Source organism: Leuresthes tenuis, unplaced genomic scaffold (genome assembly GCF_036924035.1).
Source record: "Leuresthes tenuis unplaced genomic scaffold, fLeuTen1.0.hap1 SCAF_19, whole genome shotgun sequence".
In the NCBI taxonomy this organism is placed as follows: Eukaryota; Metazoa; Chordata; class Actinopteri; order Atheriniformes; family Atherinopsidae; genus Leuresthes; species Leuresthes tenuis.
The window spans coordinates 18,192,980-18,213,925 of record NW_027325373.1 but is presented as its reverse complement, the minus strand read 5'-3'; the positions used below and the strand labels follow the sequence as shown (position 1 = coordinate 18,213,925).

The window sequence follows — 20,946 nt, the reverse complement described above, 5'->3', positions numbered from 1 at the left end:
GTTGAATGTTGACGAAAGACATCATCTATGTATAAGTGTTTTGAAAAGGAAACAACTTAAGAAAATAGTTATTGTTTGGTCTTTCATATTTCACTGTGAAACTGCAACATTTTGCCCTGTGGAGCAACATACTTGTTAATGTTCTACCCTGAGATCTGATTGTGCTTGGATGTATAATTATTATTATCATTATTAGAAAGTGAGCATGAAATACTTGAGTATTTGGCAGTAAATCCTGCAATAGGAATTGTAGGATCCAGCATTTTGGGGTCTGAATGTCGGGATGTATTTTTTTTGTTGCTTCTCTTTTCATCCTTTCATCCTAACTGAGTTTTTCTCAAGACTGAGTACCCTTCTTTAAACATGTGTCCTAGGAGCTCCTCTTCCAAATGAGGGACATGTTTTCTCTCATTTGATGCTTTTGTCAGTCATCTCCAGTCAAAGTTAAAAACCAAAAATAATCAAGTACTTCAAGACTAACATCAAAACACTCTTCTCTCCCTTCAATAGCCCGTCTGGAATATAAATTGCAAGAGGTCCCTCAGTTTGGATTTATAGGAAACAATCGCTTGGCTGCGTAAAAACCACAATAAAAGCAATTAACCACATATCACACTAGCATGCACAAACATTTTCAATTTAGGGTTTTACTAGTGTGTGATGTCAAAATCTCACTCTGTCCAGACAGCTGATTACATTAAAGCACAGACACAGTTTTGTCCATTTTTGGTGCTGGAAGAAAAAAGAGCAAACACTAATTCAATTTATGATACTCAATGCAGGCCTTGCCAACACATTTGGCCACATGTTTGCTCCACTTGATTACATTTGCCAATAACAAGCAGGGCTCTTTCTTCCTTCTTTAGAGTTACTCTGAAGCACGGGGGGATAGCAGCTGTTAAAACTTCTTCCAATTCTTGATTAGCAAGGAGACGCTAGACAGTCTGTGGATTAAAGCCTCAGGACTGAAAGCTTAGACAGGATAATTATACTTTTTATTAGAACTACTCATTTTTGTTTTCAAACAGAAAACTTAATATGGAGCAATATCTATGGTCAAGGCACATGATTTAAATATGACAACTAAAGAAATGTGATCACAGCTGCTGAGGTGTGGCACGCACAGATCACTGAGATTACTTGATTTTTTACTACATGAGTGTGACGTCGCTCTGAGCTGCTTGCACACTCAGCGTGCCAAGTGTAAAGAAGCCAAGATAACTGGTTGAATCATCTGACAGAGTGGCTGCAATGAGAATATCTGACAGTAATATGAGGGTTTGTTTGAGGTAAGTGGTGCCCAGAGTGAACTTGTCACTTGGAGACACTTTGTACTCACCAGGCCCTTGCAGTTGCTGAGTGCCACTCTGGTCGTGCTGTGCTCATTTTGCAAGAATCCAACATAGTGACAGTTATCTACCATGTTATGACGCCACTCAGGCCCTTCTTTGCCCCAGTACTCCACTGTGAAATGTTTTGACACCAGATGGGGGTTGAGCGTCAGGTTTAAGTGAAAGTGCTTTCCGTAGGCTGACAGTCTATAGAACAGCCGGGACTCTGGAGGGTCTAACGCAGGCTGAGGTCCCATTATAGGGTCCACGACGTCTCGTCTCCGTCGGCCCGGACGGTGGTGCTTCACAGTGTAACTCAGGAACTCTCCATTCTCATCTACTCGCATGGGCACAGTCAGCTGGTAGTGCTGCAGATAGGACAGGAAGTCCTCTTTTACAGGAAAGAAAAAACAGAAAACGTAAGGTAATGAACAGATTTTTGGCAACAGTGAAAGCTTTAAGAGCTTTCTGCCCATCAGTACCAATCATACCTTGAGAGTTGTACGAAAGTCTATTGACGCTTTGAAATTCGGAAGCAGCCATCACCACTAGGCTCAGTGTCCAAGTCAGCGTCTTCCACAATATTTCCATAATTCAGGGAAGGCTGTGACATGGGGTTGGGGTAGAGGGTGCTATGAAAGGGTTAAAAGCCCAGTGTTGGTCCGATGCCACACCATAACAGGTCCATCGTTTGTCTTCTTCACTGAAAAGCTCTCGCCGTGCTCGCAGGCTCATCCAGGTCTCAGATTTCTCCTGAAGGCGAGCACTTCCACATCTCACTGGCTTCTGAATTCATGTCAGCAGCTCGCAGACAACTCTGTAATCCATCAGACACGTCAAACTGCAAACTGCCAGGTGTAACTGCAAACTGGGAGCCCCTATATTGGAAACTTCTCTTGACCGATCCATCTGCATTCCTGTGAAGAAAATCAAACAGCAGTTTTTGCTCTAGAATTAAAGCTTGTCAAATCACTTTATTGATCAGTGCTATATGACTATTCCAATAGCCGTTTGATGGGTTATTAAAGCCAAACAGTTTCCTGAATCCAAAATGTTCACTTTTGCTACTTTTATGGTTTTGCATTACTTTAAATTGAAGGTCTTTGGTTTTGTGACAGCTGTTTGGACATTTTGTGCACATTGGCTTAACATTGGATGTTGGTATTCTGCACATCAGGTAATGCTGATGAAAGTTACTTTCATTATCACTTTTTAATTAAAAAAACAAAAAGTCTCAAAACAGTGAAAACTTTCTTCAAAAACTATCCAAACTACGAATAAACCAAAAACGAGCTGCAAAATCTCAAATTTTTTAGGTTGGATCTGGAGAAATGTGGGCATATTTTTCTTTTTTTAAGCTGCAGTTCTGTGTTAATTGAATGTAAATACAACTCAGAAGTGTTAGAGGTCAGGTTAAGAGCTTGATTATGTCTCTAATTCAACAAATCATTTGACTCGAACATGTTCTAAAACAAACTTTGCTCGGAACAACCCTGATTTCAGTTTACACTTGTGTCTCATTAATTGAATATTGATGACAGCTTGATGACTAATTCAATGTGACAAAAAACGAGGCTGGACGGTGTAACTGACGTGTAATAGCAGCGTTGAAAGGGGTGCATAAATCTCAGCTGTGCAGACATAAATAAAGATGATCTAATTTCTGCAGATTGCGGTTTTACTCACTGACGCGACAAAGCTAGACTATTATAAACAAACGTCAGGTGACATAAGAGTGATGTTCAGTGAAAGAGGGAAAAAAACAGGATGGCAACCTTTGGGAGAGGAGGATTTTGCATGTATTTCCTCAGCTGTGGAGCTCCAGCGGTCCAGACAGACAGCGCTACCTACTTGGCCACTCTGACCCAGACAGCTGGCAGCCGGCCCGCATGCATTACACCGGTACCTCAAATACAACCCTCAAGGAGCCTCTGCAAATCAAAATAAACCGCGGTTTCTGCTGCATGTGGTGTGAAGATTTTCTAAGTTTGTTAAAGCAGACCTGCAAACGTGCAAACCTGACGCCCTGGAAGTGTGAAAACAGTGCGTAAATACACGTATTTTCCATGCAACTTGCTCCAAAAAACGCTCAGTCTCAACTCGCTGTGCAGACATATCTGACTATAAACGATGGTTTGTAAACGCGTCCGCCTAGAGGATTTATGTGCGCGCACGAATCTGCGCCGATAAAACTACCCGAAATATACCGACCTGCTCTCAACACACAAGGGGGGTGTTTGAAGATATTTACCATGCTCATCTTCATTGTCAGCTCCAGTCCAAATGTGCAAAAGAGAGCCCAGGACAAAAGACTTCTGCAGCTCTCAAGTTCCGCACACAAACCTCCTCCACTCTGCTCTTCTCATCTCCTTTTGAACTCTGCCATCCTCTGGATCTGCAGTGAGTGTTCTCCCCCTCAGCCGGGACACCCGAGCAGCAGTATCTCAGCCACAGACACTGACTCAGAAAAAGCACTTATTCAGCTTTTTAGAGTATTGGATTTCCTCCAGCTGAAGGCTCTACTTTCAGCCTATCTGTCCCTCTTATAGTCTGGACTTTGTGTTCATGCTTGTGGCTCAGAGTGGCTCTGGAAGTTTGGAGAAAAAAAGTGCATCAAACAGCAGCAAAAGTTGGCTTGGAGCTGCTCCTCCTCACTACATTGCAGAGACCGGGTATGTCCAGGACAACTTCAAATTGGCTGCTTTTTCAGAAGCGGGGTGGGGGTGACGTCAGTGCAGATGTGCCTCTCTTCCATCAGCTGTGCGCATGTCTGTCAGTGCTGCTCTAAAATAACACCTCAGCTCTTTGAAGAATACAAGCCCTGATGGAGAAAACTCATATCCCTTAACTAAGTAGAAGCTGCGATTACAAACTGATTACTATTGATTACCCAATTATACTCTGTTACAATTACATGAAAGTTATAATCTGAAGAGTTTAAATAAATAGAGCCCCAATGAGTTTATAAAACAACATCTTTTCAGCCTTTTTGACACTCACTGATGGAGTAAGTTTCAGAATTTTTGGCAAAAGTTAAAGGAATACTGCATACAAGCAAATGCATCTTAATCCATGCTATGTTTTCATACCTTTACTTACTCTTAAAATATTACCAACAAATTCCGAGGCGAATACTAAGTATATTTACTCAAATGCAGATCATAAATTTGATGAAATATCTCTTCTACACTTAAAAATCTTACTAAAACCAAAGCCCTGCCGTCAAAATTGGACTTAAATTAAACATTTGCAAGAAAATCAAAGGTTAAAAAGTAGAGGTATTCACATACATCACGTTTAGCACAAATAATGCAATATTTTAAGTGAAAGTATTTATAGATTATGTCTAAAAACAACACATATCCTGATTTCAGGTTTCTTAAGGCAACAAAAGGAAATGGAAAGTAACAATTTAAATATAAATACAAATCTTTTTCTACTTCACACCTCTACTTCTTTACACTACATTTACTTTGCACTTTTAGCAACTTGCCACATTAAGACTTCTCATGATAACATCCATGACAAGCTTACGGAATACATCACATTGTAAGATGAAACAGCTGGAGCTCAAATCAAGTCAAATCAGATGCACTTTATTGTCCCTGCGGAGACATTCGTCCCGGGCCAAAGTGCGCAGTCAACAGTCTGCACCGTCTACTGTGCAACAAGCAACAAGACACAGGATGATACAGAATATAAAAGTGAGATCTCTCCCCAAAGAAGACACTAAAGAAATAAAGAGATGTGCAGTGGGGACAGAAGAATTCACTATAAAAGTACCTACTATACAAATTAAAGAGCTGTGGTGAAAAATGTGTTAAATGTGAGATTTTAATGTCACTATTCCTGCATTACCGTGAAGTTTTAGTAGATGGAGTGGAGCTAATTCAAACATCTGCACAGAAATCTGTAACAACAATTCATATTTTGGAGGCTAATCTCATGTTTTATATGTCAAATCTTAATTTGGTGGGTAACTACTAAGTATAATAGCAGTGAACCCAAAATAAAAGTGGACCCTAAACTAAACTGGTGCATGAGGGAAAGTTCTTACACTGCAACTGAACTGTTTCACTTTTAATAAAAGCAGGATCTGGTTTGTGTGTGTGTGTGTCCAAGATCTCTGCAAGAAAAGCAAAGAGCTGACAGAGATCATAAAACTATAACACCGACTTATGTGCACAGATAACTTTTTATCTGCTTTTCTCTCCCATAAATCATCCTTCAAGATCTTTAGAGGTACTCAAATCTTAGTTAGGAGACTAAACTGCTGTACTGATTAAAGTGGCTCCATCTCCTGAAGCCTGCTGCATACACACTGATGCATCAGTGCAACATTTACAACACTATATGTACATTTTTTGTCATTTCTGTCTGATGGATGAGTAAGTAAACCTTTAATAGCACATATTTAACAATACTCTTTTGCTTTTACTGTGCAGGAGTTCTATTCAGAGGCCTGTAATTAACTAAAAGATCTGAGTACTTCCACCCTTACTGACCAAAATATATAAGTGGTTGAAAAGCGTAGAAACTTAAAGTGTTCCTCATTCAGATTGCTCTCTTTTTTGGTGTTATATTATTGTTTTATCAGATTATTATTCATGCAATAATGTGTGGGCAGCACTAGTTAATGCAGTTTAAACTTATGAGTGATTTATTTACAAAAACTCATTAGTTTGTGGGTAAAATCTCAGATACAAGGCACTGTAGCAGAAGTAAAGTACAAGGACCTGAAAATACTGAAGAATTTCTGCCTTAAAATGATACAACACGTTGTAGCTGTAGTATTAAAAACTGTAAAACCGCTTGTATTCATTCCCACTAAGCAGCATGATGTCTGCATCAGTGCATTTGGGCTGTTTGGTGAAAAGTTTTGGTATTTTTGTGGGTGTTGGAGCCTAATAACAACCCTGTTCAGAGTAATTTAGCCCATGTCTATCTTTAGTCTGTCGGAAATTGAAAATCATGCCTATTCCTGAGTTTCTGCTAAAGCTGCTCATTATGTGGGAGCCTGTATCATTACAGCCAGGTCTTCATTATGTGCTCTCCTTCACGGGCTGGATGGGTGTCCGCTGGTTTTGTGGGAAGCGGCGCCACCATGTGCTCACGACAGAGCACAGCGAGCGCTGAAATTAAATTATGTTTGTTTTTTTTTAATAGGATTCTTAGTGGGAAATTATGCCTGTGTACTTTGCTCTGTCGAAAGTAATTTCATGTAGAGTTTTAGCTCCGCTGTGAAGGATCACAAGGTGTCAGGTGTTCAATTTCAGTATTCATGACAATAAAAACAACATGGCCACCTTTTAACCTACTTCATATTTTTCCCTGTACTTTAATCTTTGTTTTCAATCATTTATACTCTTATTCTTAACATAACTTGTTACATTTAGGCACAAATGTGCATACAAACATCAGTAAATGTCGTTATATACTCATATGAGGCTACAGTGATCTCAGAGAATGAGTCAAACATCAAAACTGAGAAATTCCAGCATTTAATATTGAATTATCAAAAAAAAAGTCCCATTCGCCGATGAGTTTCAGTTACAGTTGTGTGCGAGGAGGCTGATAATTGATTTCACTCTGGATTATTCAGAGAATATTCAAGTCTGTAAGAGTTCAGAGTCTCAGACTTGGTCCAAACTGTGAAAATTATAAAAGAAATCTGCAATCCAGTCTGTACAGTCATGTAGAATACAAAATACACTCTGTCTCTATTCTAAGGTTTCAAATGTCAGAACATAACAAATATAATTTTTTTTTAAATCATCCGGTCCCTACCAGGTCTTAAAATGAGGAAAATACAGCCTCACATGAACATATTAAACTGTGTCATTATTAATTCAACAAAAACGACACCAAAGTTGTATTCATCATATCTTAAAAATACCAAAACATTTAACCTTAGAAACTAAAATGGGTGTACTTTCTTTACTGTTTTTGGGATATTTCATTGCTAATTGTTTGTTTAGTTTAAGATGTTTTTTATCACTGTTTAAAACGATTGAATCAGAGCCAAGTGCAAGGCTGGGGTAAAGTAGCATAAAATCCACCCACGATGAGTTAAAATCCAAAAGAAAACACAGTTCAATAAAAGAACTTTGCCCCAGTGAGTCTGTTTTCTCTGTAACTGGAATCCATAAACTTTAAAACGACATCTATTACCATAGGACGACAGCTTGTCTGTACCTCTATCTGTACAGCCCGCTGTTAGTTTCTCATTAGTCACCATTATCTGACGTTAGGTGCCACTAACGAGGAGGGTGGATTATTAATAATAAACCTTTTTAGGCCCTATTCATAGAAACTAGATCAATGTTAATGTGATGCCAGATACAACATATGTAAATATGAATAAGTATTTCTTTACAAGCATGAGTTTTTACCAAACTATTTCAACTTAAAACTCAAACTGTACGCACAGAAGATCACATTTACTATAAATATTCCCTAACATGACGGCAGGACAAAACAGCATAACACAGTGCGAGCTATAATGCAACACAGTGAGGTGTGTGTCGGTGTGTTTAGTGACGTCTTTGTATGGCCTACAACCAGGCTGGTCACCTTTGATCTGGTATAAAAGCTGGTGCTACCTCCTGGTCTCAATCTATCTTCTGGGAGACTCTTTCAGCGCTTCCATCATCCTTCAGTTCTCCAGCTGGTAAGATTTTTTTTTTCATATCGACTGTAATCGGGAATCCAAAATAGGTAACCGGTTCTGCATTATTTGAAGTTTTAAAAGGGAAGAGATAAACTGTCATCTCGGTGAGGGGAGATAGAGAAGTAAAATGGGCAGCAGCAGCTCTTCGCTGATAAGAGCAAACTCTTTTCATCCCACAGAGAAGTTTTTATCCTGATCATGGCTGTGACCAACCAACCGGGCAGGTTTCAACCGTCTGATTTCCAGACCGGCCTGTGTGACTTCTGCGATGACTGCGGAACCTGTAAGTGCCCCTTTTTACTGTTTTTGTATGCTGAGAATACACTTGCACGGAGCACACAGAGGAGCAGGTGCCTGTTTTAGGTCAGTCCCAGAGCAGTTATCAGATTGGTTTTACTTTCTGTGAGCTTTTTATCCCTGCTTGAATGGAAGTGATTGAGGACAGAATCCAAAGTATATCTAAAGTTTTAGCTCCGCTGTAAAGGATCACAAGGTGTGTCAGATGTTCAACTTCGGTATTCATGGCAATAAAAACAACATGACCACCTTTTCACCCACTTCATATTTTCCCTGCACTTTCATCTCAAAAAGAGCTTTGAGCCATAAAATTAAGAATATGTTGATATCTTAAGTGTTTTCTGCACATAACCCCGCACAAGGTAAGATAAGTAAAAGTGCTTAAGATAAGATATTTAATTGCCAGTATGAACATGAGCGATAGCTTCAACTTGTAGAAAGCTTTTAAACTTTTCCTCCCTATCTGCCTCAGGCTGCTATGGTTTTTTCTGCTACTGGTGTCTCGGCTGCTCCATTGCCGGCGACATGGATGAGTGCTGCCTGTGCGGTTTAGGCATGCCCATCCGCAGCGTCTACAGGACCAGATACAACATCAGCGTAAGTTTTCAGCACATTTATCGGACGGCGGCAGGGTTCGGACATCTTTAGAACCCTGTGTTTACATCTAAAAAGTCTGAAGGCAAACCAACGTGGAGTGAATCATGCACATGGTGCATCTGTTTAGAAGAATTAGATTCAATTCAATTAGACTGTATTCTATTTATCCCAAAAGGAATTTATATGATTATCGTATAGACTGCAAGGGTGCAACTATAGCCAAGATTTTAATGTGTCTTTATGTGATTTCCAAATTATAACTAAAAACACAGCAGTAAAATACTATAAATATCTTGGATATTAATATTTTAATATTTTAATTTATACCATTTCCAGCTATGTGACACAATAATTACTAACACTTTATTCAAATAATTCAAAACAAATAATAATTCAAACAAATAATTCAGAACCAGCTCAGAGTGAATGAATGAGGCTGTGAAACAATGAATGTCACGAGGTTGTGCCGTTTTAAAGCAAGACTGATAAGCAGAGAAGCTGTTGAAAATGACAAATCCTTTATAGATGGCATCATAAAGTTTTGAAAACTGATGAATCAAAGTGTGGCAGGTGCTGTGGGCTGTGATTCTCACCCTAAAGGTTGGGCACACGGATAAAGACAGGAGAGCAGGAGATATAAGAAGATCGATAGCTTCAAAGAAAAGGAAAATGATAACCCTCAAATGGTCCAGCTATTATGATAAAAAACTATAAAATGGGTTTGGAATAAAGAAAAATGCTGTTATCTAAACGTTTCTGTATGTTGTCATATTGAGTCACCTGTTTGAGCAGAAATGGGTGGAGACCTGATACAAGGCTAAGCTGACACCACGCTTAGTTTTAGCACATAGATTTAAGAACTCTAACTCTATAAATTATTCATTACCACACAAAGCAGTGTAGTGTCTGCTTATTTTTCAGGGTGCTCCTGCCAAAGCCAGTCTCTTTTTTCGTTTGGTTTGATGATAAATGAATGCAAACATAACAGATTTGATTTATTAAAGTCACTCCAACAAGCAGGTGAAAATGCCAAATGACATCAGATCTACTGTTATCTTAAAGTGCTCGAATAGAAATGAACTGCCCTCCCTGGGTCTTAAAAATGTGGCCTTCTATTCAAACACTTTGGATTATGACTGAATCATCATTTCTTCATCCAAAACTCAGTAAAATACTATCAAAATTAATTATAAAAGAATCCAATTTACACTTTTGTTAGTGCGTAACAAAAGTTAGACCAGGTTATGAATTTCTCTAGCAGAGGCACAAAATACTAATTAGTGGATGCCAATTTTATTTCTACAGCACGTTTAAAGGCAACAAGATTGACCAAAGTGCTCTATGAGTGAGTTTGAAAACAAACATGAAACAAAATTGAGTAAAAAAAACAAGCTCGGAAAGATAGAGACACCACAACATCAAAGACATGATGGGACTCAAGCTGAATAGTAAGTCATCAGACAGGATTTAAAAGATTCACAAACTGCGTCTGAAGACTTGTTTTATCTTTCCGCTGCCTCACTCTTGATTCATGGCATTTAAAGCTCACAAAACACACACATTTACAACCCTAAAGAGGTGCGGAATTTTCCCGCCAAGATGAAAACGCTGAGTGAGTTGACATATATGGGCAAAAGCCCATATATGTCAACTCATCCTGTGCAATCGCTGCATGTGGCAGTCAAAGAAAAACTGATAATGATCATCAGCCACAGCATGCATCACATCAGTGCCGCACCCTCTCAGAGCAGCTGTTTGTGCTTCCAGGGGTCAATGTGTAAGGACTGCATGGTGGTTACCTGCTGCCCCATCTGCGCCACCTGCCAACTCAAGAGAGACATCGACCGTCGGAAGGAGCAAGGCATTTTCTAAACCTATGTGGGTCATGTAAGGACTCAAAAGCACACACAAACCTCAAATATTTGCATATATGGAGCTCCTTAAATGATGGACAATCGGTTGTTAACTTTTTACCTTGCAGATGATGGCATAACATCAGACACGCCGTAAATCTGTTGGACTGCAGAGCTGATAAAGGATGAGCCCCTCCTTTTTCTCATAAAGACATTGCATTGTTTATGATGTATATTTTCCGTTGGGGCGTTCTGGTATCAGCTGTACTCATTTCAGAAAGCCACATCAGTTGATCATTACGCAGCCACAGAACACCCACAGCCATGATTTATTGCCACTGTCTGAAATTGTATTTATATTGATGTGGGGAAAACTGTTGACTTACACTGCTCAGTGCAGCCATCTGCTCTTTTTCTCCGTTATTAAACGTCCTCGCAGATATAAACAAAGCGTGTACTGAATAATTTCATTGTCCATCAATACCAGCTTGAAACAATGATCTTGGAAGTAGAAAATGTCTCATAAATGACACTAAAAGCTTTAATAAAAACCTTTTAGGTTGGAACAGCCTTTGTCCTTCTCTCTACACTTTAAAGACGAGTTTCAGACTTAATATTTTAATACAATACAAGAAATTTCTTGTTGATTCTTCTTCTTTTGATTCCTGTACTGTGACACATTTAGTCTTTGTAGTCTTTGTGTAAATGGACACAATAACAGAATACTGTGTTGTTAGTATTTTGTGAAACTGTAATTACAAGCTTTAAAAAGTGGGAAAATAGTTTGAAATTCCATCTTATATATGGCCAATTCACCCCCTGTGTTCAACAAAACCTCACACACTTTTTATCTTTATTTTTTTCCACACTTATCTTATCAACTAAAACACTAAAAATTACATACTTCTCAAAACGGCACTGGAAACTGTTAATTGTGAGGGTTGCGTCAGGAAGGGATCCGGCGTAAAAAAAAGTGCCAAATCACTGATGCGAGATCGACTCGCTGTGGCGGCCCCTGATAAAGGGAGAGGCCGAAAGAAGAAGAAGAAGAAGAAGCTGTGGGGTTCCCCAGGGGTCTGTCTTAGGACCACTGCTTTTCATTCTGTACACTATTCTGTGTAATTTCCAAAACATTTTAGATTATATTATTTGAAGATGACACCATCTGACTGTATTGTTTTGGAGCAACTTCTGAATGAAATGGAAAATTACTTCAATTAAATAAAGGTTTAGTTTGATTACAGTGAATTAGCACTGAACCTAAAACTTAAAACTGTATTCATAATACCTAGAAAATGTTCAACCTCCACCATTAAGAAACCTCTTTAAATAACGTAAGAGTTAGAGTTGGAGTGATAATATAAAACTCGGAGCCACATATCGATAATATCTAAAACTAAAATAGCAAAATCAGTTGCCATACAATATGAAGTTAAAAATCTCATAAACCAAAAATCATAATGGACTGTTCCTTTAAACATCCATACATAACACACTGTGTGGAAGTGTGGCGAAACACCTACAGAACAAACATGCATCCAATATAAAAATGCTAAAGTTTAAGGACTCGTTTGACTTCAAAACAGCCCAAATTATGTACAAAGCTAGCAGTTGATCACTGCCCCGAAATATTCAGAATCTGTTCCAAATAACACAAAAGCATCCTGAACTGAGAGGAAACTACACGAGGAAACCAAGAAAAATGTTTCTTCTTCTTAAGTTCACTCAAGTTAAGTAAATATGTCAAGGAATTGGTCCAGAAACAGAGTAATCATCCTGGTAATTAAGGAATTATTACAATTATTATTATTGCAAAACATGTTTAGATATATATGGGTATGAGAATATTTATGTAAAGTTTCTTTTCTTTTCTCTTTTTGATATTTGGGGGTAGACTAACTACCTTTTAAACAAAAAAAGGTCTATTGACATCATCCTGACTTTGCTGGACAACTGATACCCACCTCACTGATGGTTTTTTTGTTATATTTCATCTTATTTGTTCGAAAATATATATATAAAAAAAAAAATTTAAAAAGTGTAAACCGCACTTTTGACTTGTAAAGTTTGGTGTCTCAAAGTGCTACTGAACTTAGATATTGATCTAAATAAGCCGACTTTCCATTAAACCACATGTAGATAAATATTTGATTGTTTGTACGTGCAAATTAGACATATTCTAAATATGCACTGATTTATATAAATGTCCAAATAGACAATAATCAGCAAAAATCAACATCTGAATGTGTAATTTGGATGATTTCCTTCTTCTGTAGACAAACAGAATATGAGTTATACGAGCACAGAACTTTAATCTGAATCAGCACAACAGTATTTAGACATCTGTTGTCCTTCTGGGATGTCAGTGAACATGCTCAGATGTTTTTTTATTAGTAAACAAGAAGCAGATCCTTGGTTCAATTAAGCTAAGGCATTGTATATATTCTAATCTGACAAGTGCTAAAAATTGGGCGAAAAAAACAGGGTAAAGTTGCATCTTAATGTCAAATTTACCAAAAATGTATCCGTCACATTACAAGAAAAACTTTGTAGACTATATTGCCAAAAGTATTCGCTCATCTGCCTTTACACACATATGAATTTAAGTGACATCTCGTTCTTAATCCATAGGGCTTAATATAAGGTCGGCCCACCCTTTGCAGCTTTAACAGCTTCAACTCTTCTGGGAAAGCTTTCCACAAGGTTTAGGAGTGCGTTTATGGGAATTTTTGACCATTCTTCCAGAAGCGCATTTGTGAGGTCAGACACTGATGTTGAACAAGAAGGCCCGGTCCGCAGTCTCCGCTCTAATTCATCCCAAAAGTGTTCTATCGGTTGAGGTCAGGACTCTGTGCACGACAGTCAAGTTCTTCCACACCAAACACGCTCATCCATGTCTTTATGGACCTTGCTTTGTGCACTGGTGCTCAGTAATGTTGGACCAGGAAGGGGCCATCCCCAAACTGCTTCCACAAAGTTGGGAGCATAAAATTGTCCAAAATCTCTTGGTATGCTGAAGCATTCAGAGTTCCTTTCACTGGAACTAAGGGACCAAGCCCAGCTCCTGAAAAACAACCCCACACCATAATCCCCCCTCCACCAAACTTTACACTTGGTCAGACAAGAACCGGTCTCCTGGCAACTGTCAAACCAAGACTCATCCATTAGATTGCCAGATGGAGAAGCGTGATTCATCACATCATCCAGTGGCGACGTGCTTTACACCGCTGCATCTGACGCTTTGCATTGCGCTTGGTGATGTATGGTTTTGATGCAGCTGCTCGGCCATGGAAATCCATTCAATGAAGCTGTCCTCATACTGTTCTTGAGCTAATCTGAAGGCCACATGAAGTTTGGAGGTCTGTAGCCTCTGACTCTGCAGAAAGTTGGCGACCTCTGCACACTATGCTCCTCAGCATCCACTCACCCCGCTCTGTCATTTTACCTGGCCTACCACTTTGTAGCCGAGTTGCTATCATTCCCAATCGCTTCCACTTTGTTATAATACCACTGACAGTTGACTGTGGAATATTTAATAGTAAGGAAATTTCACGACTGGACTCGTAGCACAGGTGGAATTCACTGAGCTCCTGAGAGCGACCCATTCTTTAACAAATGTTTGTAGAAGCAGTCTGCATGCCTAAGTGCTTGAATCTATACACCTGTGACCATGGAAGAGTTTGGAACTCCTGAATTGAATTATTTGGATGGGTGAGTGAATACTTTGGCAATACAGTGTATGTCCAGTACATGGGAGGTAGGTCCATCTAGTGGCAGCATCACAGACTGCAACCTGCTGAACACCACCATGTCGGGCGGGGAGGTTCACATCTGGTCATAGAGGACCGCTGTCCTACAGGTTTTAGGGGTTTCCCTGCTTCAACTTATCACCTGATTCAAATCAATGCATCATCAGCGGGCTTGTACAGATCTATTTGATCTGAATCAGGTGTGTTGACACCATCAAACGCTCCCAAACATGAACATAAAGCAGAACTGTGAGGAAACTAAAGTCCTGAGCTGTCGGTCACTTTCAGGCACAGGAATGTCCATAATAAAAGTCCATGTACATCATAACCAGTCAGAATCACCTGGTTTTAGGATTCTCTAGAGTTGTCTTTATGCTCATTCAACATAACAAACAAACAGTGGACAGATGCAGCCATCCGGATGCGACTCCACAGTGGTTAAACATCCTGGTGTCCACATGAGCAAACTGCTGGAAAACAATCTAAAGAGTCCATTTCAGTTTATTTCTATCAAAGAAGATGACACAATGATTGCAGTCAACAATGTTTCTCAGCTTTAAATTTATTTCCTTTCACTGAAAATTCATGTGTCCACCGAGAGGTTTACATGACAATTATATAAGAACCACACGACAAATGTTTTGTTGTTTTTTAAGCTGAAAACAGCAGAATGTGCTGGAGAGCAACAGCATGAGCAGACCCATTGTCTGTCTTCATTTTGACCTTATTACATGTCAATTATCTTGTCCGAATTTTTAACATGTAACCAGTATGAAGTCGTACGTGAAAGTACATTCACTGCCCTGTTGTAATCATATCTATGCCGGACATGAGCAGGAGTTTTTTTTGTGTTTTTTTTTTTAAAAAAGTGCTGAAAATTTAGCCAAAAGAGAAACATCTCAAGTGATGGTGATACTGGTGAGCTGTCCTCGGGTGCTTCTATTACTGGGACTGTAGTGGTGACATTTCGGAGCAGGAAGACAGAAATTCAGGGCTGGCTGAGGGAAACAGCTGTTCTCTATTTTTATTCTTTCCTTACAGAGGGGGGGGTGTAGAGATGTTTATTGGCTCATCTGGGCTTCCATAGCCTGCGCCGCCCACTCCGGAGCAGCCTGTCGGATCTTTTCTAGGAGGTTGTTGACTTGAAAACACAGCGACTGGATCTGCTTGTCCCACGTAGGAAGGGGTTCACGTGCTGCCAGAGATTAAGTAAATGATCAGAAGATGCAACGCAGTCTCGTGTTTATGCATTTAGCAGACGCTTTTATCCAAAGCGACTTACAAGTGAGGATATAACAATGCAGCTCACATCAAAGCTAACAATAAGCTACATAGAAGGAGTCAGGCTCTGTCAGAGGGGACAGTGTAGGGATACAGTGGAAGTACAGAAGGAGCAGTTTGAAGCCCCCTTCTGGCCACAAATGCACGTTAAATGTTTAGTGTAAGTGAACTGAAACAAATTTTGCATCGTGTTGCCATTTTGACCAAATTGTTCCAGGTACAATTAGTGCATCTTACACAGCTGAACTCCAGCTGCAGCAATGACAATTCAACCACACAGACACTCAGCTGTGGGGTCTGCAGCACCAAAACTACAGATGTTCAACAAATATTCCACAAAAAGTGCTGTAGATGCTTCATCTAATGCAATCTTATCATGCTGCTGCACGGAAATTATGTCATATATATATATATCACATTAGAGATAATATAGAATATTACTTTATTATCAAAGTTATTGCATTTGTCACAGGCGGCTCATTCTCATCCTCCTGTCCTCATATTTATGAATCACAGTTAGTACGACCTGAAGAAAGTAATCAAGCAGCAAGGAATTATGGGACAGAATGACCTCCTTTCTCTCATAAACGATGGTCCGATGTGTCCTGTGCACAAAGATGATTAAGGAAGCCTTGGAGCTCTTTTCCTTAGTATTTAGAGAATTCGACCAGCTCTTATCTTGACTCGGATACTTGTGGGTCATTTCACTCAGCTAAGAAGGCTCTGGACCCGAGGTTTGTTTTCAGATAGGATCTCTACTTCTTCTGCTGAGTCACGACCACAAACAACGTAGCCTACACGGCCACCCTCAGCCTGCTTTGTCTCCCTTCTAACCAGTTAACAGAAATGTGTCTGATTCCCTTTTCTTCTTATGCTACTTTTCAAAAGATCCCCTGATGGTTCATTCTAACAACTATCACTCACTTTCAAAGTGAACGATGCCATCGATCTGGTCAATGAAGCCATTCATGCGTCCTTCAGTGATCATCTGTGAAGCTATCTTCTCAGCCTGAGGACAAAACACAAAGCAGGAGTTGCTATCTGTGGTTCGTGCTGCTAATCGCATACAATCGCTTTGTTAATCCCTCAACGCCTCACCTTCGCTGGGGGGATTTCCAACAACGCCCCTAGTTCTTCAAAAGTGATGTTGTTGTAGAGTTTACTAGCTGACAGGAGGTTGTGTTCAATCACGGCTCTGTCCAGGATGCTCGAGCCTGTCACAGAGGGTGGGGGACATCTTTCTGTTTTAGTTTAAGAAGTTTTTTGTGTCATTATAAAAATATCTAAAGAGCAAACAATGTTTAAGTTTGTCATTTTCAGTTACATCCACTACTTAGACTAATCTGTGCTTCTTCAGGACTTAATAATGGATATATTGCTGGAAATGTTTACAATATTAACATTACTCTGACAAAGGAATCCAACAAAACTCGTTGATTCGCTTGAAAATACATTTACGTCTGGTAGCACAGAGGGCCAGACTGAACCTTAAGGTTTCTGATGGAAAGCAGCTGTTTACAGCTCCTGCAGTCTGGCCAGTGAAAAACTATTTTTCCTCTTTTATTTGTCTGATAGTCATGCAAACACACAGCAGGGAAGGCAGGGGTCACAAGCTGAATTAGTTAAAAGGTTGCTCACTCTCACCATCCGCTGTGGTGGCTTTCTGGTGCGGCATCAGCATGGCAGCGAACTCCTGCAGCTGGTTTCCTCTGATGATGCGGTCCAGGTACATCTTCTCCAGAATACCGTAAGCAGCCAGCTGTTGACAGCGCTCATCCTTAAAGAGAGTGGCCAGCATACGGGAACGCTGCTGTCCTGAAATAAATGACATCATTTGTGGAATGAGACAAGAAAAATAATCGAATCCAAAGGTTTTTTTCCTGAAAATGCAAACATAACTCCTGCTGGTACCTGCGGAGGCCAGTATCGTGCAGTTCAAGGCGTGTTTCAGTGCTTCCAGACGTTCACTTTCATGGACGATCGACTTATAAGACAGCTCGTTGTATCTCTGCGCAGCCTCAATGAACTTCCTCCTGAAGTCCAGCACTCTGGCATAGCACACCTTCGAAAGAGAAGAGAGTTAGGCAAAACACAAGTACTAAAAAGCCTCGTGGCTTTGGAATTGAGCAGAGATGGCGCACCTTGTAATGTATCTGCAGCTGTTCATTGGAGGACTCATTCTGAAGCAGTGAGGCTCTGTTGATGTATGCCTCTGCCTGCACCGGGTCGTCGTCTTCCAAGTAGAGTCGGGCAATTTTCAGGTACGTATCCAACTTATAGTCAACATTATATTGCCTAAAGGGGAAAAAATGGTATTTAATGATGTGGAAATTTTACAAGATCAGTTAAATTTAAACACAACTCACTTACTTCTGCCCTGTTTCCAGGGGAATGCCAACTAAAACCTGGGCAGCATTTCTCCAGTCTCCCTCTTTTTCATAAATGGTTGCTAAGTGCTGTCTGATTGAAGCTACCTGAGGATGATGCGCAGGAAAATTACTCAGAAATGCCCGACAGACACGGTATTTACATTCAACTCAATCTTTACCTGTTCCTCAAATGAGATGACCCTCGGCTGAATCTTTTCCAAGGTGAAGTGATACACAGCTTTAGCCGTGGCGTCAGGCAGGTTGGGCAGATGTGTGCAGAAATCCGTGAGCAGTTGTCTTGAGATGACAAGACTGACGTTTTCATTGACCACTGTAAAAGTGTTGAATTTTAAAGTAAGGCCGTCTGCAGATATCCTAACAAACTAATTTTGTCAAACAGGCCGAGGACATAAAAAGGAGGCAGGTGATTCATACTTGCTTCGACAAAGGCCTTCAAGGACTCCAGCTGATCTGCATCTGTAAACTGAATGGCCTTCTCCAAAATCTGTCGATATCTATGAGAGATTTTTATCGATTAGAAACCACCTTTGAGAAGGCATTCAGAGTTTAAATGGAAACTTATAAAGGTGAAACTTTAAAAAAATGCAACCAACATGAGCTGTTTCCAACCATGAACCCCTTCAGGAGAAGATGTGGACAGTTTGTTGTGGAGTTTTTGTTCACACACGGACTTAACAACGTGCTAGAGCCGTAAATGTGTGTAAACGGCCTCTGCCTTGAATACAGAAGAGGCTCATCATATTTCCATACCGTTTATTTTGATAACGCCATCACAGAGGTGCAACTTGGGGGTAGAAAGCAGCACTAAACCCATTAGGCTTCTACATAGAGGTGACAAGCTGGTAAACTTTACTAATCGCCCAACAGCCCGTTTCCAAGAGCAGAAGATTGTGAATCCAGGCCAGTAAAAGAGTCTCATGAGTCCCAAAGCCAGTAAAGTCTCTGCGGTGCACACTCTGTGTCTCAAAACGCAAAACTCAGCTCCTAAAACTACAGAGAACATGAATATAAGCAAAAAGAAAACACACTATGACATCCCTCCGTTAGCTCTCCTATAGCCGCAAGTAGCCGCATAACAGCACCTATGAGCTGACAGAGCTATAGTACGCCTTCGTTCATTCATTCTTCTTAAAGTATTGGTGAAATAAAGACAGATAATGCCTTATTTAGAGGCATTATTTAGAGGTATTTATCATACCATCAAGCAAGTGGAAAGTCATAAAGGGTCAGCAGAGAGGAGTGTGAAGCAGCCACGCTTACCACTGTTCTCACTCTCAGTAAAAACAACAAAGGATTTGTTGCCCCGTTCTCACATTGTCTCACTCACTGAAATCTCCAGTTTTGTTTTTTGGTTTTTTTACAGGATTGACTGGAGAATCTCTGAAAGAAATCTGGAGCAAATATTGGTGACATCTGCAGTCGAGCAGAAACGTATCTAGTGTCTATAATCTCATGTGGACCCTATTTCTTCAGTACACTCTATTCGTAATTTGTTTTCTACCTTGTGTATTACCACTGCACACATTCCAATGAACAACATAATAACAACACATTAAAAGGAATGTTGTTGATGAACAAAACTTAAGTTTTTTTTCATTGTAACTAATTGGAGGATGATCAAAGTGTCACTCAGTGACCTATCATTTGAAATCTGGGTGCGATTTGTCTCTTAACTGTGTCGCTGTAACCGTGTTCTCATTGTGTTTCCTATGTAAAATACGCTTCCATGTAATATCATAAGTGCAAGGTGCTACTGCACCTTCCACACTCTAATAATACTTAAAAACCAAAGATGCTTTCGTAAAACAGGCTCATGTACAGACTCTGTCAGGAGTACTCTCATTTTGGGTTAAAAAAAAAAGGAGCCACTGTGAACACACAATTTTCCAGATAAGAAAAACATTGCTCATAGGCAAACACACTCACAGAGCACTTCATTAGGAACATCTGTAGGCCCTTTAACATGGCTACCATTACATTAAAACACATCTGGAGGACAGAATGTTTAAAACCAATTAGACTTGACGACTACTGACAATATCAACATGAATTCGATGTATTAGCTTCACAAAAGCACAAATTATGACTGAGAAATCGTTTTAGATCGCATATAACTGCACGTGTTTACCTTCATAAGGTAATCACGGTCTCTCAACACTCAGGTTGGTGATTTATGATTGTTTTGTGACAGTAAATACTCGTTTAAAGTCGTTTGGCCAAACGTCAGCTGAGAAGCTAACACACCACAAATTGGCTTCTATGTTAGCAAGAATTATGAGAATTTATCGTCTACTTCAGGTTGCCTCCTTATTTTTTATTATTTTGACTAACAGCCAAAAATAAAACCTTAAATTAAAAATGCTTTTAATGACTGCAACGTTTAACGTGCCAGTTAGACCGATGTGTTAGCTAGCTAGCTAACCTTTAGCTTAGCTTGCTCCATCAAAGCTACGTTCTGAACAGGGAAAGCGTAAAGTTCTCATTAATATCTAAAATGATTATTAGAATGAGCACTACATACTTGGCAGCAAGATCTTTGTGAGATCCGCTTGAATTCATCAGCTGTGCAAGCTCCTGTCTCACTTCGGCCGCCATTGTTGCCTGTGTCGAAGTGTCAACAACGCCGGTTTCCTCTGCCAAGAGGGGGTTGAGCTTTCCGTTCGCTACCCTTCAGTTCGCGTGTCGCCGTCAGAGCGCGATCTTCGGTGGGTCCTCCAGCAGTTAAGCGCGTTCTAGGTAGCGACAGACGACGCAGACGCAGGGAGCGCGCACGTTTCC

General features: G+C 40.0%; 3 protein-coding genes across 6 annotated transcripts in view; 1 reads left to right on the top strand and 2 right to left on the bottom strand.

Annotated features, from left to right (window-relative positions):
- The window catches only part of adamts6 (ADAM metallopeptidase with thrombospondin type 1 motif, 6), a 76,394-nt gene extending 72,509 nt beyond the window's left edge, over positions 1-3,885 (bottom strand). The window contains exons 1-3 of the mRNA XM_072372334.1: positions 3,583-3,885; positions 1,823-2,248; positions 1,340-1,722 (exon numbers count right to left, since the gene is read on the bottom strand). Of these exons, the coding sequence (XP_072228435.1) occupies positions 1,340-1,722; positions 1,823-1,922 (483 nt within the window). The 5' untranslated portion in view covers positions 1,923-2,248; positions 3,583-3,885. The remainder of the gene's footprint in view (positions 1-1,339; positions 1,723-1,822; positions 2,249-3,582) is intronic.
- Positions 3,886-7,925: 4,040 nt separating this feature from the next.
- LOC140277030 (placenta-specific gene 8 protein-like) lies at positions 7,926-10,995 on the top strand. Its single transcript, XM_072371901.1, has 5 exons — positions 7,926-8,001; positions 8,181-8,284; positions 8,771-8,895; positions 10,663-10,782; positions 10,877-10,995. Exons 2-4 carry the CDS (start codon positions 8,200-8,202, stop codon positions 10,765-10,767), a joined length of 315 nt encoding a protein of 104 aa, XP_072228002.1. The 5' UTR covers positions 7,926-8,001; positions 8,181-8,199; the 3' UTR covers positions 10,768-10,782; positions 10,877-10,995.
- Positions 10,996-15,041: 4,046 nt separating this feature from the next.
- On the bottom strand, positions 15,042-20,827 carry cops4 (COP9 constitutive photomorphogenic homolog subunit 4 (Arabidopsis)). Of its 4 annotated transcripts, none has more exons than XM_072371870.1 (10): positions 20,690-20,827; positions 18,583-18,662; positions 18,327-18,478; positions 18,149-18,252; positions 17,920-18,073; positions 17,690-17,840; positions 17,417-17,593; positions 16,877-17,019; positions 16,703-16,787; positions 15,042-15,692 (listed from the first exon to the last, which is right to left on the bottom strand). In XM_072371870.1, the coding sequence occupies exons 1-10, from the start codon at positions 20,761-20,763 to the stop codon at positions 15,559-15,561; spliced, it is 1,254 nt and encodes a 417-aa protein (XP_072227971.1). In that variant the 5' UTR covers positions 20,764-20,827; the 3' UTR covers positions 15,042-15,558. The 4 variants fall into 4 exon arrangements, with proteins under 4 accessions (XP_072227971.1, XP_072227973.1, XP_072227972.1 ...); XM_072371872.1 differs by having other exon boundaries at positions 16,877-16,992; positions 20,690-20,826; XM_072371871.1 differs by having other exon boundaries at positions 17,423-17,593; positions 20,690-20,826.
- Positions 20,828-20,946: the final 119 nt, after the last annotated feature.